The 17,453-nt window shown below is 24.7% G+C and overlaps 1 protein-coding gene across 1 annotated transcript in view; it reads left to right on the top strand.

Annotated features, from left to right (window-relative positions):
- Positions 1-1,687: 1,687 nt before the first annotated feature.
- The window catches only part of LOC129611755 (peripheral plasma membrane protein CASK), a 41,955-nt gene continuing 26,189 nt past the window's right edge, over positions 1,688-17,453 (top strand). Inside the window, exons 1-5 of the mRNA XM_055525060.1 lie at positions 1,688-1,824; positions 3,258-3,422; positions 5,177-5,245; positions 8,311-8,364; positions 15,142-15,240. Of these exons, the coding sequence (XP_055381035.1) occupies positions 1,822-1,824; positions 3,258-3,422; positions 5,177-5,245; positions 8,311-8,364; positions 15,142-15,240 (390 nt within the window). The 5' untranslated portion in view covers positions 1,688-1,821. The remainder of the gene's footprint in view (positions 1,825-3,257; positions 3,423-5,176; positions 5,246-8,310; positions 8,365-15,141; positions 15,241-17,453) is intronic.

Raw genomic sequence — 17,453 nt, 5'->3', positions numbered from 1 at the left:
AAAAAAAAATATCTCAAAGTTGACAAAACATCTGTCAAATATAAAAAGAAAATTTTTGGAAAAGAACCTACTATTAAACAATTTCAAAATTCTATTAGAACATAAAATACATGATTTTCTATTTTTTTTCCCTTCTTTTATCAATACTCGTAACGTATAAGAAAACCTTCTTACATAATTTATTATACATCTTATTTTTATAGCATGCAGACCCTTACGTTCACTCATTATTTTGCGTCGTTCTCCTCTATGCCGTTATCTTAACAATATTCTTACCCGCATAATCAAAATTTCATTTAACACATTGTAAATCTTTTATATCTTAATTTGACGTTAAAATTGTCATAAAGTGAAATGTTACAGAAAAGAAAATATCCTTGCGATTTCAACACAAAAAAAAATATATGTACACAATATATAAAATCTCGTTATCCTTTGCAATATTTGCTTAGATTCATATTTCAATTTTGACATACTCGTATACATATCAGCTATAGACCATATACACAAAATGTAAACACGTACATGTTATGTGCTATTCTGTACGCACTTTTTACATATTTTCTTTAAATATAGGCACAAATGTTTGTGCGCATAGATTTGCTCTATGATTTTTAATGAAAAATCACATAACATAAACTCTTTGTATTTGTGCTTTGTCGACTAAAGCTTGTACAAAATACAAGAGTACAAAATATTCACTTTTATTTGAAATCAATAGAAATTCTTTTCATGATTTATAACACAACAAAATTCAAACGCATACTGGTAATACTTTGAAATGTCAATCAAAAAGTTATGAAAAATACTTTTTTTTTTTGAAAAATCACAGAAAACTCATCAAAACTAATCTTAAAGAAAATAAATTATTATGAAAATTTAATAACAATTTTTAATCAATCGGCAATTTTTAGTTTAGTTTAGAAAAAGCAAAATTTAATTAAATTTTGTTGCCAATAGAAAGAATACTATGCAATTGAATTCTTCAGTAAGCTTAATTTGGCGGCCATATTGCAATATTGTAATTAAAAAAAATATTCTTTCTATTTGATAGAGATCTAAAATAATTTCAAAAAGAGATTTGTAGAAATTTTTTTTAAAGAATTTACGAAAAATATTATGTGATATAAAACATAGTACACATCAGGGCGTACTCAATCAAATCGTAATTTGACAATCAGAACGGAGTGTTGTCAAATCGTAATTTTGAAGAATAATATCATTTTATCACGAGAACGCTGAGGACTTTAATATGACCTTTATATACCCCACATATGCATGTACAAGTATGAAATAACCAAAACTAAATCATTAATTGACTCTTAAAATTTCTTGAAATATTTACCATCTCTTCAAAATTCGAAGAATATTAATTCAAGCACTGGACAGCGTCAACATTTTGTACACTGACAAAGGAAACCAATTTAAACGAATAATTGTTTTGAATAACATGTGATGTTGAAAACTTTTAAAATTCAACAATTAAAATTCATTTAGCCTTAAACTCCTTATAACATACATACAATTTTTTTTCCTCATAAAACAAAATTCAATTTAATTTTTGAATTTGATTTTCTTTTGTTTTCTTTTATAAATTTTTTTTAACAAAAATATTTTTTTTTTTTATTTTAATTCCAGGCCCTACTGCATACGCATGACGTCGTTGCTAGAGAAGTATATGGTGAGGAAGCTCTTAGAGTAACACCACCACCAATTGCACCATATTTAAATGGTGATGATATCGATGGTGCTGATAATAGTGAACTTCAACATGTGACCCGAGTGCGATTAGTGCAATTTCAAAAAAATACAGATGAACCTATGGTAAAACAAAAAAAAAAAATTAAATTCAAATTAAAAAAATTTTAAAATTTAAATTGAAAATTTTTATTGTTTATTTTTATAAAAAAATTTCTCTGTGAAAAAACAATGGATAATTTTATTTTTCTGTCTAAAATAGCAAAAAAAAAATTTTTTGTTTTTGAAAACAACAGTGCGCACCAATTTATTTTGAAAGTGAATTATTTTCAATTTGACAATGTGAAATTATAATCAAATGAATTTTATTAAAAAACCCGTGACCAAATTTATTTAAAATACAAGTCGTACATTGTTATACGTCATTAAGGTTTCATCAAGCAACTTTACGCGGTAGTTTACCGGCATTAAACTACTATTCGCTTGTTTATTAAAAAGTTTTTAATATTTAATTAACTAAAATAGTAATCTATTGCTATCTATCAAAAATTTGGGATCGAATAATATTTTAAATAGAAGAACGAACAAACAACCAGTAATAAATCAGATTTCACAGTGTGAACTCAAAATTTCTCAAATTAAGTGCCATATTATTGACAAACTTCGAAATTAAAGAGCTTACACCGTTAAACGTATAATTTATATTTAAAAATTTTTCCTTCGTTTAATCCAAATTAGGTAATAATTAAATAAATTCCTCATTTAATGAAATAACTTGTAAAATAATAAACTTAAATTTAGAATATTTTCAAAAAAAAAACAGAACCTCAGCAAATTAATTGCAATATCCTTATTATTAAACCTTGAACACAAAAAAAAAAAAACACAAAAACCCTGAAAGTTATTTTAACCTGCACATTGTGAATTTCAATGAACTTGTACCTCAAAATTAAACCATACCCTACTCCAAATTTACCAATATATTTTGGTTTTCCATATAACTTATTTTTTTAAGTTTAAATATCCTTTAAATACAAAAAATTTACGTTCATATTGCCCGAAAATCAGAGGGAAAAAAGAAACACTAACCTAAATTATTAAGAATTTTCTTAACCTGTTTAAAAGCCATATACCCTTTATCACAATCTGCAGACGTGATATGAATGAACTATATTTTCTGAAAAACAAAAACTATTGCTAATATGTTAAATTTTAAGAGAGTTATACGAATACAAACGAGTACAAAAGAGAGCTACGAAACAAAAGCGAAAATAGAGAACAGAAAAAAAATTAATCTTTAAAATTTATTCAACCATAAGAATAGGTTTACCACATTTCCATTTAAACCTTATATATTTGGATTCAATGAGCACATTTTGATCTAATATCCTTAGTCCTTTTTGTATTATTATTATTATTTTTTTTTGGTATTATTCTGTTATCTTTTATTTATTATGATTTTTTACATATTTTCTTTTCCTTGTATTTTATTTTTCTATTCCTTTTTTAATTTGCTTCAAATTTTTTATTTGTTTCTTTTTTTCTTGTAATTTCTTTAGGGCATAACCCTGAAAATGACCGAAGATGGACGTTGTATTGTAGCTAGAATAATGCATGGTGGTATGATTCATCGTCAGGCAACATTACATGTTGGTGATGAAATACGTGAAATAAATGGCCAACCTGTACAGCATCAATCCGTTGGTCAATTACAACGAATGCTTGTAAGTATTGTAAAAAATTTTTTTTCAGTTAATTATTGCACATAAATTAAATTTCTATATTTTGTTTATTTTTAATTTACTATATAAAATGAATATATTAAAGAAATGAATGTTGTAGATAAAATTTAGGTTTGTTTGTTTAAGGATAATTTACATTCATTTTTGAATATTTTTGAAATTGTGCATAAATTTCTAAGAATTTATGAAAATACTCGGAAAGAAAATCTACGTACGTTTATGCTGTTTACGGAAAATTTTCAATCGTATACGTATTTCATTTTATATGTTCGATCGTTTATGTACGGAGACGTAAAAAAGAGAATAAGTGAATAACAGTGAAAACATAAAGCATAAAATAATAAGTGAAAACAGAAAGCATTTAAATTTTTCTTAAAAATTTTGCAAATAAAATTTTTTTTTTCAAATATTTATTAAAATTTTTTCTTTGCTTTTATTGCTTTCTTACTGTAATTCGCCTGTTTTTCCAAATTGTTTTTTGCAAATGCAGTAATCAGCAAAATACATATACGCAAATTTTTGCATAAAAGAGCGATGAAGCACTTTTCGAGAATTGAAACGCATATTTCAAAAATTCTTAAAAGAAAATTAAACAATCAAGGCAACAAAGAATGAATGACGTGACAAGCTCTGATTTTGTTGTTTAAGACAATAAATTAATTTGCAAAATTTAAAAATTAAAATCACACGTACATGCATATAAATTTGGCACTTTTTTCATTGTAAATAATATTAGCGCCATCTATTATGAGCCATTATTACTCCACAATTATACGGGGTAAAAATCGGGGTAAAGGTTCCTATATCAAATACCAATCATTTTTTTTTGAATTATGAGTGGCCATAATAAATAAATGCAACCACATAAATAAATGTTATCACTAATAATTGTGTTGTTCTAAAATTTTTTTTAATATCATTAAAAAAAACCATTCGTGTGTTACAAATTTATTGATTACAAACAATTTAAATATTGTTTATAAGCTACTTAAATTAATACCATTAAATATTTTTTTTTATCGAACTCTATAAAAATTTTTGAATGAAATTTACAACATACAATACAATTAATATAGACACATGGACAATTAGAAAATTACAAAAATAATTTAAACTAATTGAAAATAAAAAAAATTCGTCAAAAATCAATATTTTGATTATTTGAACTTCAATTATCAAAAGTGTGAAAGTATATTGCATAGTGGAATCATACTCAAAACAATTGGGACGACACTAACTATCAAAACCAATTAAATAATTATATGTGACTTTCAGTTAAACTAACACGAAACTTGTCTTTTACTATTCTTTCAATGAGATCATTAATTAATTCAGAATTTTTTACGCAACCTAATTTACGTATAACGGAAGTCGGTTAGATTTGCAAAGCTAATCATGGGAAGATTCTATCCAAATATCAGACCCGTTTAAATTATTGAAAGAGAAAAACATGTGTACAATATTTATCCAAACAACTTCGAATTAATTTCAAGTATAGTTTGTAAATTAAAATAACATTTGTAGACATTGAAGATTTGACGTTTATTCTTCATATGAAAATATAAAGTCATCACGTAATAAATGCGCGTCATTACTTCTCTCAATTACTATTTTCTACAGTCTCTTGCAATTACGAGTGTTCGTCAAATAAAGAAATATATTTAAATTTTTTAATTACATAAAAATAAATTTTTAAAATTTAATTTTTTTTTCTCTTTTTTCCACATTAAATTTAGCGTGAAGCTCGTGGTTCAGTTACCTTCAAAATAGTTCCTTCATATAGGAGTGCTCCACCACCTTGTGAGGTACGTATCACTAAATTATATTATTTTTAAAATATTTTAATTATAAATTAAATAGTTACATATTATACAATATTATATAATTCACATTTTGTTTGTGTAATAAATAGATGGTATTTTTCATAATCGTCATAAAATTGGCGTTCGTCAAAAATATTTTGGCGCGACAATCATATTTTCATAATCTGTTGCTAACGCAATAATTGGGGAAAATCAATGCAATGCCGCAATTTTTTTTGTTACTGCTCATCATTTTGTTACGTTAGATGTCAAAATATTTTATATTGCTATATTGTGTACATAAATATATATATATTTATATTTTTTTTGTAACTATTATTTTAATTTTCATAATTAAAATAATAGTTACAAAAATTATTTTAATTTTCATAATGATCAATGGCATTATGCAGATTATTGCAGTAATCGACAATTCTGACATCAATGACAAAAATCATCAACACATGATCGTCCAATCGTTGACAATTATGAAAAGTACCAATTTTGTGTTAATGTTAATAAATGTCGAATAATTAAGCATGAAATATTATTTAGAATCCAAAAGTCAAATTAATTTTGTTAGAAAATTTTTGTTTTTTCGTATTTTTGTAATTTAATATATTTAATTTATGAATTCGTTTTAATATTTTATTTCACAATATTAGAAATTATTTTTTAATGTGTAACTAAAACTTTAAATTAGAATTTATAATTAGATTTCAAGATTTTTAATGAAATCTCATTGAAGACAATTAGAAGAGTTAATAATTTTTTTTATAAAATTTTGTAATTAATAATTTTTGAGAATTTTCAGAACTTTGTTTAAAATTAATATTTTGGTTAGTTGTTAATTTAATATCATTTCTTTTTGTTAGTTTATAATTTATTAATAACTGCTCACCTGACGTAGAAATTTTTCAAATTGACATTATTTTGTATTAGATGAAAGCTATCCGGGGTCCGCTTATGTATTTACCAACCCACAAAATACGAAAGTTTATTATTTCTGTTCTACTCTAAGAGATCATCTCTCGAATTTTTCTTTAAATTATAATAAACAGCGAGAAAAGGAACAATTATTTATAAGGACTTTTCTTAATATTATTTATAATTTTTATGCTCCTATTAAAAATATTTTTTATTTGTTTAATTTATTTTTTATAAAAAAATTTAATTACCCGATTATTTTCATTCTTACAAGTCTTTTATTATTATTTTAATTGTTTACTATTAAAATTTTTATTTTAACAATGAAATGCTCCGCAGTTACGAACTCATAAAATTATTATAAGAACCTTTAAATATGGAAAAATATATTTAGAATTCATTTTGGTTTCATAGGTACCGCAAATATTTAAAATCTTTTCTCATTAAAATCAAAAAAAAAATTTATTTAGTTTAATGTTAATTATTCAGCATTATTTTCACCCATACATTTTTTTACATAAAATATATTTCTGAACATTAAAATTATTTATTTCGCGACGAGAGCAAGAAGAATTCATCAAGAAATTCCTTTTAGATCAAGACGAAAATAAAATTTTTTAACCTTATACTTCCGAAAAATAAAAAATTTATTCAAAATGAACAAATACAAATTTAAAAGAATAATAAAAAAAAGAACAAGAAAGAAAAAAAAAGGTTATTTGTTAGATTATTTGTTATCCTTAAAATGTCCTTGATTTATATTGTATATATAAGGTTTGGAAAAATGTGTAGAGAACCTGTTAACTGTTGTTACTTTCTATTTTTTTTTTTATTAATTTCATTTTATGATGAATCATTAAATTTACAACTTTTTTTATGGCAATTTTCAATAATAATTGTAAAAAAAAAATAAGCTCAAAATAACAAAAGGTTCTTCTTATGTAACAGTAAATTCTTGCTATGATTATGCGTTTCTAAGTTACTTTATATATTATGTATGTATGTATATGCAAAATTTTATTGTAGAAGAATTCTTGGACTTCTTCTGGGCAAGTCATTTTATTCATTCATTTTGTTCATTGTTCAATGTTCACGTTGTCCATTATTGCGTTAAACATCTGGAGTTTTTCTTGTACTTGCGTTCTGTTGCTATAATTTTTTTTTTTGCTTTTCTTTAAAATTTTTAATTTTTAAAAATATTAGAAACTAAATTTTTACATAATTCTTTCTTTATGAGCCATATGCAAATGGAAATTTGTAAACACTTATGGAATTGCATGACGTGTATTGTTTTTATACAAAGAAATTTAAAAAAAATTTAATTTTAATTAAAAATATTAAAATTGATTCTAATTTAAAAATAATATATAAACATTGCTGCCGGAGCTTAAAACCTATGAAATTATAAATGAGTGTACCTATGAGGTGAAAAAAGAAAATTTCAATCAGGTTCGGGCTCAAGCCAAATTTAGAACGATAAAATTGAGAAAAATCGCACTAGTCAGAAGACTTTATTTTAATAAACAAAAATTGTTGTTCAATTACGTTTTTACCAAAAAATTCATTTTTGTTCGTTGTTTAACTGCTTAGCAGTAAAAAGAAATTCCGGTACCCTATGCGATTCCGCCTCTGATAAACTGTAGTATATTTGAAAGCAGAATTAAGCAACATAGCCATCTTGAAGTTTTTAATTCCAAATTAATAACTTAGAGATTGAAGATGAAGTCGACATTTTTAATTTTGATTCAAAAGTTTTTTCTTGTTGAATTTAAACAAATTATTTGCACCTATTTTAGTTCGCTGGCAGTATAATTTAATTCTTTTGTTGAATTTTTTTTTTTGAAATTCCAAATTAATTTATTATTAGCAAAGTTTTGTTATTTTATTTTACGAACACATACACAAACACATTTAATTTTGTTTTTGTAAAATTTTTTTGTAATCCCTTGAATTCATTGCATGAATATTTTCCCAATATTTTGTACGTAAAATTGTAATTTTCTCTTGTATTGCATCAAATCATTCAACATTTTAATTTTCAAATTTAAATTTTCATATTTTTAAATTTAATATTAATAAAGTCATAGAAATCGTCAAAAAATACAATAAAAAAAATTTTCCATTTTCTTTTTTTCTTGTTGTTAATTTATTCAAAAACAAAACAGCTGTTCAGGATTAGACCTGCACCAGTTCTTGTAAGTATTTCATAATAATAATAAAATATTTAATTTCATTTTTTTTACAAAATTTTAAATTATAATAGGCAAAATATTTTATTATCCTTATAATTTAATATTTTAATTAGAATACAATCATGAACATTTTTATTCATCACAGTCGCATAATACGCCTTTCCAATATAGTCGAATACGCGTTACATATAGTTTACATGTATGCGATTTTGAAAATGAAATCCTTTATTTTAAAAATATTTTTATTCAATTGTGATGTTAACTGCGAGCTCGATTATGGCTTTCATTAAATATTTCGACCAGATTTATTTTAGACTACTTTGCCTATTCATTGTAAATAAATTTCCTACCATATGAATTGGGAAGAAAATCTTTAAAGACCTTAAGGAACTTGATGAGATCACCTGAAATTTATATATTGCCTTACTTAAAAACCTATTTTATTTCGAATTATTCGACTTATTTCACTTATATTACGAATAATTAAAATAAATACAAAGAATTTTAAATATTTGATTTTTCAATTTCAATACTATACAAATAAAATGCTTAATATTTACTAATTGCCAAAAGAACCTGTCTCTCTCCAAATATTATTAGATGAGTATTAAAATGAGATCTCTATAGTCTCTATAGTTGAGGTAGTTGAACTTAATTTTAAAATGAAATTTTGTTATATAATTTATCAAAAATTTTTACATTAAAATATTACAACTTTATGGGCCATATAAGTTGCTTATTAGGATTTTTAATAAAAACCCATAGAAGCGGTTTTTTAAACAAAATGTCTACTTTCCCAAAAATTTACAATAAAATATAAAAGAACAAGCAGAATTTAAAAGTAAAATGATCGTAATTATTCATTCATTTTCATTCAAGTGAAAATGACGTGCAGCTAGGAACAAAACTCTTTCTTACAGCTCCATTACGGGCACAATACATTACAATATTCAGCTTACAAACTGATATTCCATACCATTTTTAAAATCATTATTGGAATATGTTTAAATTTTTAAGAAAATGCGAGGGTACAACATTGAATTCTTTAAAATGTGCTAAATTATTCTGGGATTCATATACAAAATGTCGCTTTTACAAAATTTATTATATATATATATATTTTAATACAAACACGTCAACATTATAAGGTTCATCCATCATTTTATACAATTAAATATTATCATAATTTATTATCATATAATTCATTTCTTCTCTTTTCGAAAAAAAAAAAGAAAAACAGCATTATATGAAAATTTAATTCAAGTAATTATTTTTTACTCACATGAATCCCGAATTTACATGTCAAGAATTTTATTGAAATGAATGTTGAAATAGGTTAAAAATTTTATATAAATAGTGATAGCAATTGATACCATTATAACTATAATATTATCTATAACAATGCCGATTCGATTTATTAGCAATTTATGCAAATGCCTTGAATGTATGGGATTGTATAACACAAAAATGATGTACTCATACATGCTTATAATAAATTTCCTTGTTTCAATATAATAAATGTATATTCTGCTATGTTTGTAACACTCTTCAAAACCATGTATACTCATAAAGTCATTCTTATGATCATACTTGTTAGGGGTGAAAAACTTCTCTGCATAAGTATGAGCAAATATTAATTAACCTATAATAGAATAGGCGTTCAACACTCTTTGATTATCAAAATGCATAAAGATGAATAATTTTCTTTTCCATATTTAAAGCACATCACTATTCCGACATGTTTGCTATTCTTCTTTTGAAGGGAACAAACCCTTACAAAATATCTAATGAAAATTTAATCAACCTATATGCGAAATAGAATTTTAAAAAAAAAAAATTAATCTGAAGGAAAAAATAATGGGAGCTTATACTGAGAAAAACTCTAATTCGAAGATTTGAACGCGTACATGATCCTAAAATCATTTATTTTCTTTTCCTTTTTTTCCCACTTTTTAACCAACTGGAATTTGACGAATGATGTATAGAAAGAGTATAGTAGGTATCCAATATGTTAAAAGGCTATGACGTGAAATTTATAAATGATATTCCCTTTTTTTTTAATATTTCATGTAATTTTTATTTAAATACATTCATTGTATATACAAACATAATTATCCTTAATTATAAAAGAACAAAATTTGTGTATTCTGTAGGCAGCAATTTTATTCAAGAATTTTTTAAATAAATTAAAAATAAAATTATCTCTTAAATTTTTGGACGATTTCAAAATTATTTTACCATTTTTCATTTACATTTTCCTTTTATAATTAAGAGGACACTGCGCTATTTATCATTGTAGGATTAATAAGATCTAAAATTATCAAATAAAAGAGAAAAATTTAAAAAATAAATCATTAATTTTTTAAGTGCTTTTCTTAATTATTAATAAATTAATAAACAGAAAAATAATTTAAAATGATTAAAGTGATATTCATGTTGTTCATTTTTAATATTGAATGAGAAACTTTTCCATAATATTCACTCTAAGTCCTATATACGGTTTCTAAAACAAAAAACCTTGAATTTTTGTAAATAAAATAAAAATTTTTCATTTCAATTTAAATTTATAAAAATTTGAATATAAAATTTGAAATTGAAAACCTTCAAAAATCTCAATTACTTTAATTAAAAATAAATATCATTTTGCAAATATTAAAATTTAAAATTTATTCTAATCTTATATATTACTCAATCCTATGCAAATTAAGGTTTTCTTCTTACGTTTAGGTTTTGATTAAACGAAATATCTGGTTTTTCAAGTTCAAAATGTCATGATATTAGAGTATGCTATTTGATATATTATGTAAAGGAGGGGCCACAATCAACGATCTACTTTCTTGAATTTAACTTGAAAGGTTCGTGAAGAAATTTTTCTTATATTTGGGCTAATCTATTTCGCAGCACTGAATACACTAGAATTTTCTATTCGGATTTTATCGGAATTAGAAGCTTTTTAAAACTTACAGACATTTTGTATACAAGCCTTTAGATTATAGTTTGTTTTATTTAAACCGTTGCCATTTAGTACAAAAAATCATGTAAAAAATTTTAAAAACAAAGTTGGGAACAATTTGAGTAACTTGGAAACAAAATTTTAAATTCAAAAATTCAGAAAAAATGGTTCTTGTTTTTAAATAATTATGAAATCCCTTATAATTTCAACACAATAAACTGGCAAAACTTCAGAAGAGAAGGTAGAAAGGAAAATATTTTGTTCTAAAAAAATATTTTATAAATACAAAGTACATTTGCTTAACAAATTTCAATTTCTTTATTTTACTTTTACGAACTTTTTTGAATTAGAGCAAGATTTGTCATGTATTTGTCACCTATTCAATTAATCAATATAAGTGAGTTGAAGTTAGAGTAGCTTTAAAGTATACTATTCAAAAAAAAAATTAACAGTTGTACTTTGTTAAATCTAAAATGTTAAATACTCCCTTAACTATAAAAACACTTCATCACAATTCAGCAATTAGTATGTGCATATAAGCTTTATTCTCAATTAATACAATATTTTTATACAATTATGACATCAAGGGTTGTCAAAAGAAATTATTCACTTAACACCAATTTTATTGTGTAAATGTATTCAATTTCAACATTTCAATTTTTATATTTTATTAATTAAATATTTTTCACATACATCAGGCATAAAATAAATTAAATAAATCTGATGTGATCAGCATATAACCGATCGCAATGTGTATTGTCTACTTCACCAGGCCTAGTATGTCCCAAAAGTTATTTGATCCGTGATATAGTCAAAATAAACTCACATATAAAATTTCATCAAAATCAGTTCAGCCGAACTAGAGGTACACGCGTACCTCTAGTTTATTTGCACTTCCCTATTAAGAAAACGTGCGTTCCCACCGAAAACTCGACATCGGAAATTTGGTGCCATCATATAGCCTTCCTTATTGTATGCAATATCGTCGGTTATTGTACATATAAACTGTCACAAATTTAAAATTCTTCTTATTAAAACCTTAAAGAATAATCACCGTTAGCATCAGCAGTCATAAAATATACAAAAAAGTTTTTTTTTTAACACTTTTATTCCTTCATTCCAATAAAATCTATTTCATATTCAATTCAATAGTATAAAACAAAATTCAATTAAAATTCAAAACTTATATACGGTTGGTTTTTACAGTAATCTAAAGTGACAATCAATATTTACATTTTATTCATAGATTTTTATCCCCTCTACTTTTGTACACAGAAGTTAAAATATACATACGTATGTGTATTTGCATTTGACAACTACAAACATATTCATTTATATTGAATGTTTTTCAATTAAATTGAAATTTAATAAAATTTGAAATGAAAAACTTTTATAAACATTGACAGAATTTTACATTTAATTTAATTCAAACTATAAAGGTAGAGAAGTGAAGTAATAATGACAAAAACAAAAAAAAAGTTGTTGTCAAGTTTTTTACCATAAAAATTTTCTTTATTTTTTTGAAGTATTTTTCTTTGATGACAGTATAAATAGCTGTGCTCTGTTATTTGATATTGTAAGCAGAAACTTCACATATTTTTATACCCTGCACTTCGTGAAGGGTATATTAACTTTGGTATGGAGTTTGTAACTACTTGAAGGAGTCATCTGCGGTATGGACATATATATATATTCTTGCTCAGCGTAAAATTCTGCGTCGATTTAGACATGTCCGTCCGTCCGTCCGTCCGTCCGTCCGTCCGTCCGTCCGTCCGTCCGTCCGATCGCACGATAACTCAAAAACGAATAATGCAATCGACACCAAACTTTCACAAGTTTTTTCTTTTGTGCCAAGGACGAACCCTATTGTTATTGGACTAAGTCGGACAACGGGTTCGGGTAGCTGCCATACAACTCCAAGAGTTTATTTTAAATATTTCAAAAACTAATAAAGCTATAAATATAAAATTTTGTATACATGTGTCCAATTATATTCTACATATGTTCTAAAAATTATAATGGGATAGCTGCACCGGTTCGGGTGGCTGCCATACAACTCCAACAGCAAATTTTTTATATACGGAAAAATAATAAAGTCAGATTCATGAAACTTGGCAGTCATGTGTCCAATTATAGGTCAAATATATTTCTGAAGTTTTAGAGGAATCGCTTGACAGGTTCGGATACCTGCCATACAACTCCAGAAGCTAATTTTAAATATTTGGAAAAATAATAAAGTCAGATTCATGAAACTTGGCAGTCATATGTCCAATTATGGCTCAAATATATTTCTGAAGTTTTGGTGGAATTGCTCGACAGGTTCGAGTAGCTCCCATACAAGTCTAAAAGCTTATTTTAAATATTTGGAAAAATAATGAATCAAATTCGTGAGACTTGGCAGTCGTGTGTCCAATTAAAGGTCACATATTTCTAAAGTTTTGGTGCGATTGCTTGACAGGTTCGGGTACTTCCCATACAACTCCAAAAGCTTATTCTTAATATTTGGAAAAATAATAAAGTCAGATTCATGAAACTTGGCAGTTGTGTGTCCGATTATAGATCAGATATATTTGTGAAGTTTTGATGGAATTGCTTGACAGGTTCAGGTACTTGCCATAAAACTCCAAAAGCTTATTTTACATATTTGGAAAAATAATAAAGTCAGATTCATGAAACTTGGCAGTTGTGTGTCCGATTATAGATCAGATATATTTGTGAAGTTTTAGTAGAATTGCTTGAAAGGTCAGGTACTTACCATACAACTCCAAAAGTTAATTTTAAATATTTGGAAAAATTATAAGGTCAGATTCATGAAACTGGGCAGTCGGATGTCCAATTATAGGTCAGACACGTCCGTGAAGTTTCTATAGAATGATTTCAGAGGTTCGAGTAATTGCTACGTAATAACGAAAGGTGCAGGGTATAATTCAATCGGTTTATACCGACTGAAACGTTTTTACTTGTTAAAATATGATTTTAAAAACAAAACTTTTTTTTTTTTTTTTTTGCAATTACTCTGCGTACAGTACTTTTATATTAAGAGATTTTGAATTGTTAAAATGTCAAAGAAAAAATACTACGAAGAGACATTGGTTGACAATATTAATTCTAATCTTAAATTATAAATTAAAGTGTGTGATATTGTATTATGCCAACCTTGCTAGTGTCGTGAAATTCTGCAATAAATTCACCTTTCGTGAATTCAACGCTCTGTCAAATTTATTGAGAGAGAATAATCAATTGAATTTATTAGTCTTTTAATTATTGTTCTTTTGACTTATTAAAATTAAATCGTACTCTTGAATCACACTTTGACTTTATTCACGTTCTTTGACTACGAAATATGTACTTACCTTGTCATGGCGTGGTAATCATTAACAATACATTCATGTCAAATTCACTACTTTCTTGACATTTCATATTTGACATTTATTTCATTCAAATTCATTTGATTTTCAAATCATATTATTCAAATTAATTTTCTAAAATTAAAAAAAAATTTAAAACTATTTCAATTTATGAGAATATTTAAATTTTAGTATGTAATTTAATATTTTTCATTAGAATATTTTTAGGTTTTTAGTTATAATATTACAAATATAAATTTATAATATATTAATATTTTTTTGAACTCTTACAATCCATGAATTTACATTATATAGGTGTGGTAAAAAGAGATGATTGTAATAAATAAATTATTTTAATTTTTATTATAGAAATTATTAAAAAATTTTTTTATTAATTCAATTGTTTTTTATTTTTTTTTTCATTATTCCGATTCAACTTGTGATGCCGTTTGAAATCTTATGAAATGGATGTGTTTTTAGATATTTGTGAGAGCTCAATTCGATTATAATCCACTAGATGATGAGCTAATACCGTGTGCTCAAGCTGGAATTGCATTCCAAACTGGTGATATTTTACAGGTAAGTTTCATCAAATAAAATATTATTGTTATAAATGTGGGTATTAGCTTTCGGCGACCAGTTGTTTTTTTAAAATAACAATATGAAATATGTTGCTAGATTCCCTATAGAAAAGAAGTAAATTCCATATGCAACTGGTGCTAAATATAAACTAACTGCAAAATTTCTTGGGTTTTTGTTTCTTTAAATTTATTGGGCAAATTTGACAGTTTATGAAAACTAGCACAAACATAAAATTACTCTTAGTAAATATAATTATAAAAAGGGTTGAGTGTTAATCGATTTAAGTTGTCATTTTTAAGCTATCTTCATCCATGTTATACCCAGTTTTACAAGTTAGCTTGTTTATTAAAAAAAAGTTTTAAGTAGGTTAACTTCAGTATAGATCAAATTCTTTATATAAAAAATAAAACAATCTTTGATCAACTAATTTTGACAATTCGAAAAAGATATTTTGCTCGAATCTTGCAAAAGGATTTTGTTCGCTTTTGGATCGTTATTTGTAGAAATATTACGAAAACCATTTCAAGTTTTGAAACATTTTCACAAAATATTGTTAAAAATCCAATCCGACTAATTCAAATTCACATCAAATTTTATAATGAAATTTCAAAGCACCTTAAATATAAAAAATTTAAAATTAAATTTTATATAAAAGTATGTACAAGTAAAACTGTTAAAAAATCGTTTCCTTTGACCCTTCTAACAAAAAAAATTTTTTAAAATTAAACTCAAAAAAATAAAAAAAAAAATGATGACAATAGAATTTTTAACATTTTACTAAGAAAATCTACTTTGTACGTGATTTTATTTAAAAAAATCCTTTGAACTTAAAATTAAATAAAATATTCCTTAACAATCGAAACAATAAAATATTTAAAGTGTTTTAGGGGGAAAAATAAAATATTTATGTAAAACAGCATAAAAGTAAAACAAAAAAACAAAATCTTTCGTATCCCGTCAATTTAACTTTGACATAAAAACAAAAATGTCCTCTTTAATCTTGTGATTGCCTAAATAAATTCAAAATCAAATACGGAAAAATTTTTTTGTTTACCTTTTTATTATTTTTTGCTTAGTTATGAAAAAAACATTATAAAATTTTTAATATTTACAATATTTAAGGTTCATAGTTTATACGTACCACTCACCCTATGCTACTGAAAAAAATGAAATATTTTAAAATGTCAAAATTTTTATTGTGAATTCACTTGAAATTTTTTTACAATATAATTACTTAAATTCTAAATTTCTAGAATAGGTTCTAGAAATTTTTTGAATTTAATTTTAGATTCGAATTCCGGAGTATTTATTCCTCATCATAAATGAGGAATAAAAAATACTACGAATAAATTAAATTCAGTATAATCGAGAAATCACCTACTAAGTGTAAACACACCATACATCTTTAAATATCGAAATCTCAAATCTTTTTGCAAAACTTCAGATTATATAAAAAATTTTATTATGTTCAATGATAAACTCACTGAAAATTTACAAAAACAAGAAAAGAATTCTGAAATTTTGTCACAAAAATTGTAAAATGAAAAACTCTCCACAATTCTCCAAACACAATAAGAGAAAAGTATGCAATAAAGTCTACAAAAATAATAAACTCCAAGTCATTTGCTATTCTCATTGATTTTATTAAATTAGAATTCAATTTTAAAAGTTGAAACAAAATATAAATTCACTTTACACTCTTATAAAATTCTATTCACCTTAAACTTTAAATAAAATTCTAGTGTTTTCAGATAATTCTATTTTCAATTTCAAAAAGAATTGGAATACATTTAAATAAACTAAAATTTATTTTTAAAATCAAAGTACACTAAAATAGAAATTTTGTTTCCTTAATTTACTGAAAGCCACTACTTGTTCAAAAATTCAAAACTAAACTTTTTCAGGTTTGTCTCTATTTTATCTTTTATAGAGAGATTACAATGTATTGATATGCAAAGAGGTAATTGTATACCTGTATTAAATTTATTGGTGTGTATAGATACCCAATGGGATTTTATTATTGAAAATTTGTCACCATGAAAAGTTTCAACATAAGAATAGATAAATAATTTCGCTTAACTTATTTTGAATTCGTTATTTAACATAAAAGCAATTTTTAGATTTAAATACTTTCAAGTGAAATTCGATGTTAAATGGGGCAAGGTGAAAAATCGTATAATTTTTTTTTAGTAAAATAAAGCTTTTCGAGT

Source organism: Condylostylus longicornis, unplaced genomic scaffold, assembly GCF_029603195.1.
Source record: "Condylostylus longicornis isolate FDR11 unplaced genomic scaffold, ASM2960319v2 ptg000055l, whole genome shotgun sequence".
NCBI classification, from domain to species: Eukaryota; Metazoa; Arthropoda; class Insecta; order Diptera; family Dolichopodidae; genus Condylostylus; species Condylostylus longicornis.
The sequence above is the reverse complement of the archived record's forward strand: the minus strand, read 5'-3'. Positions and strand labels throughout refer to the sequence as shown.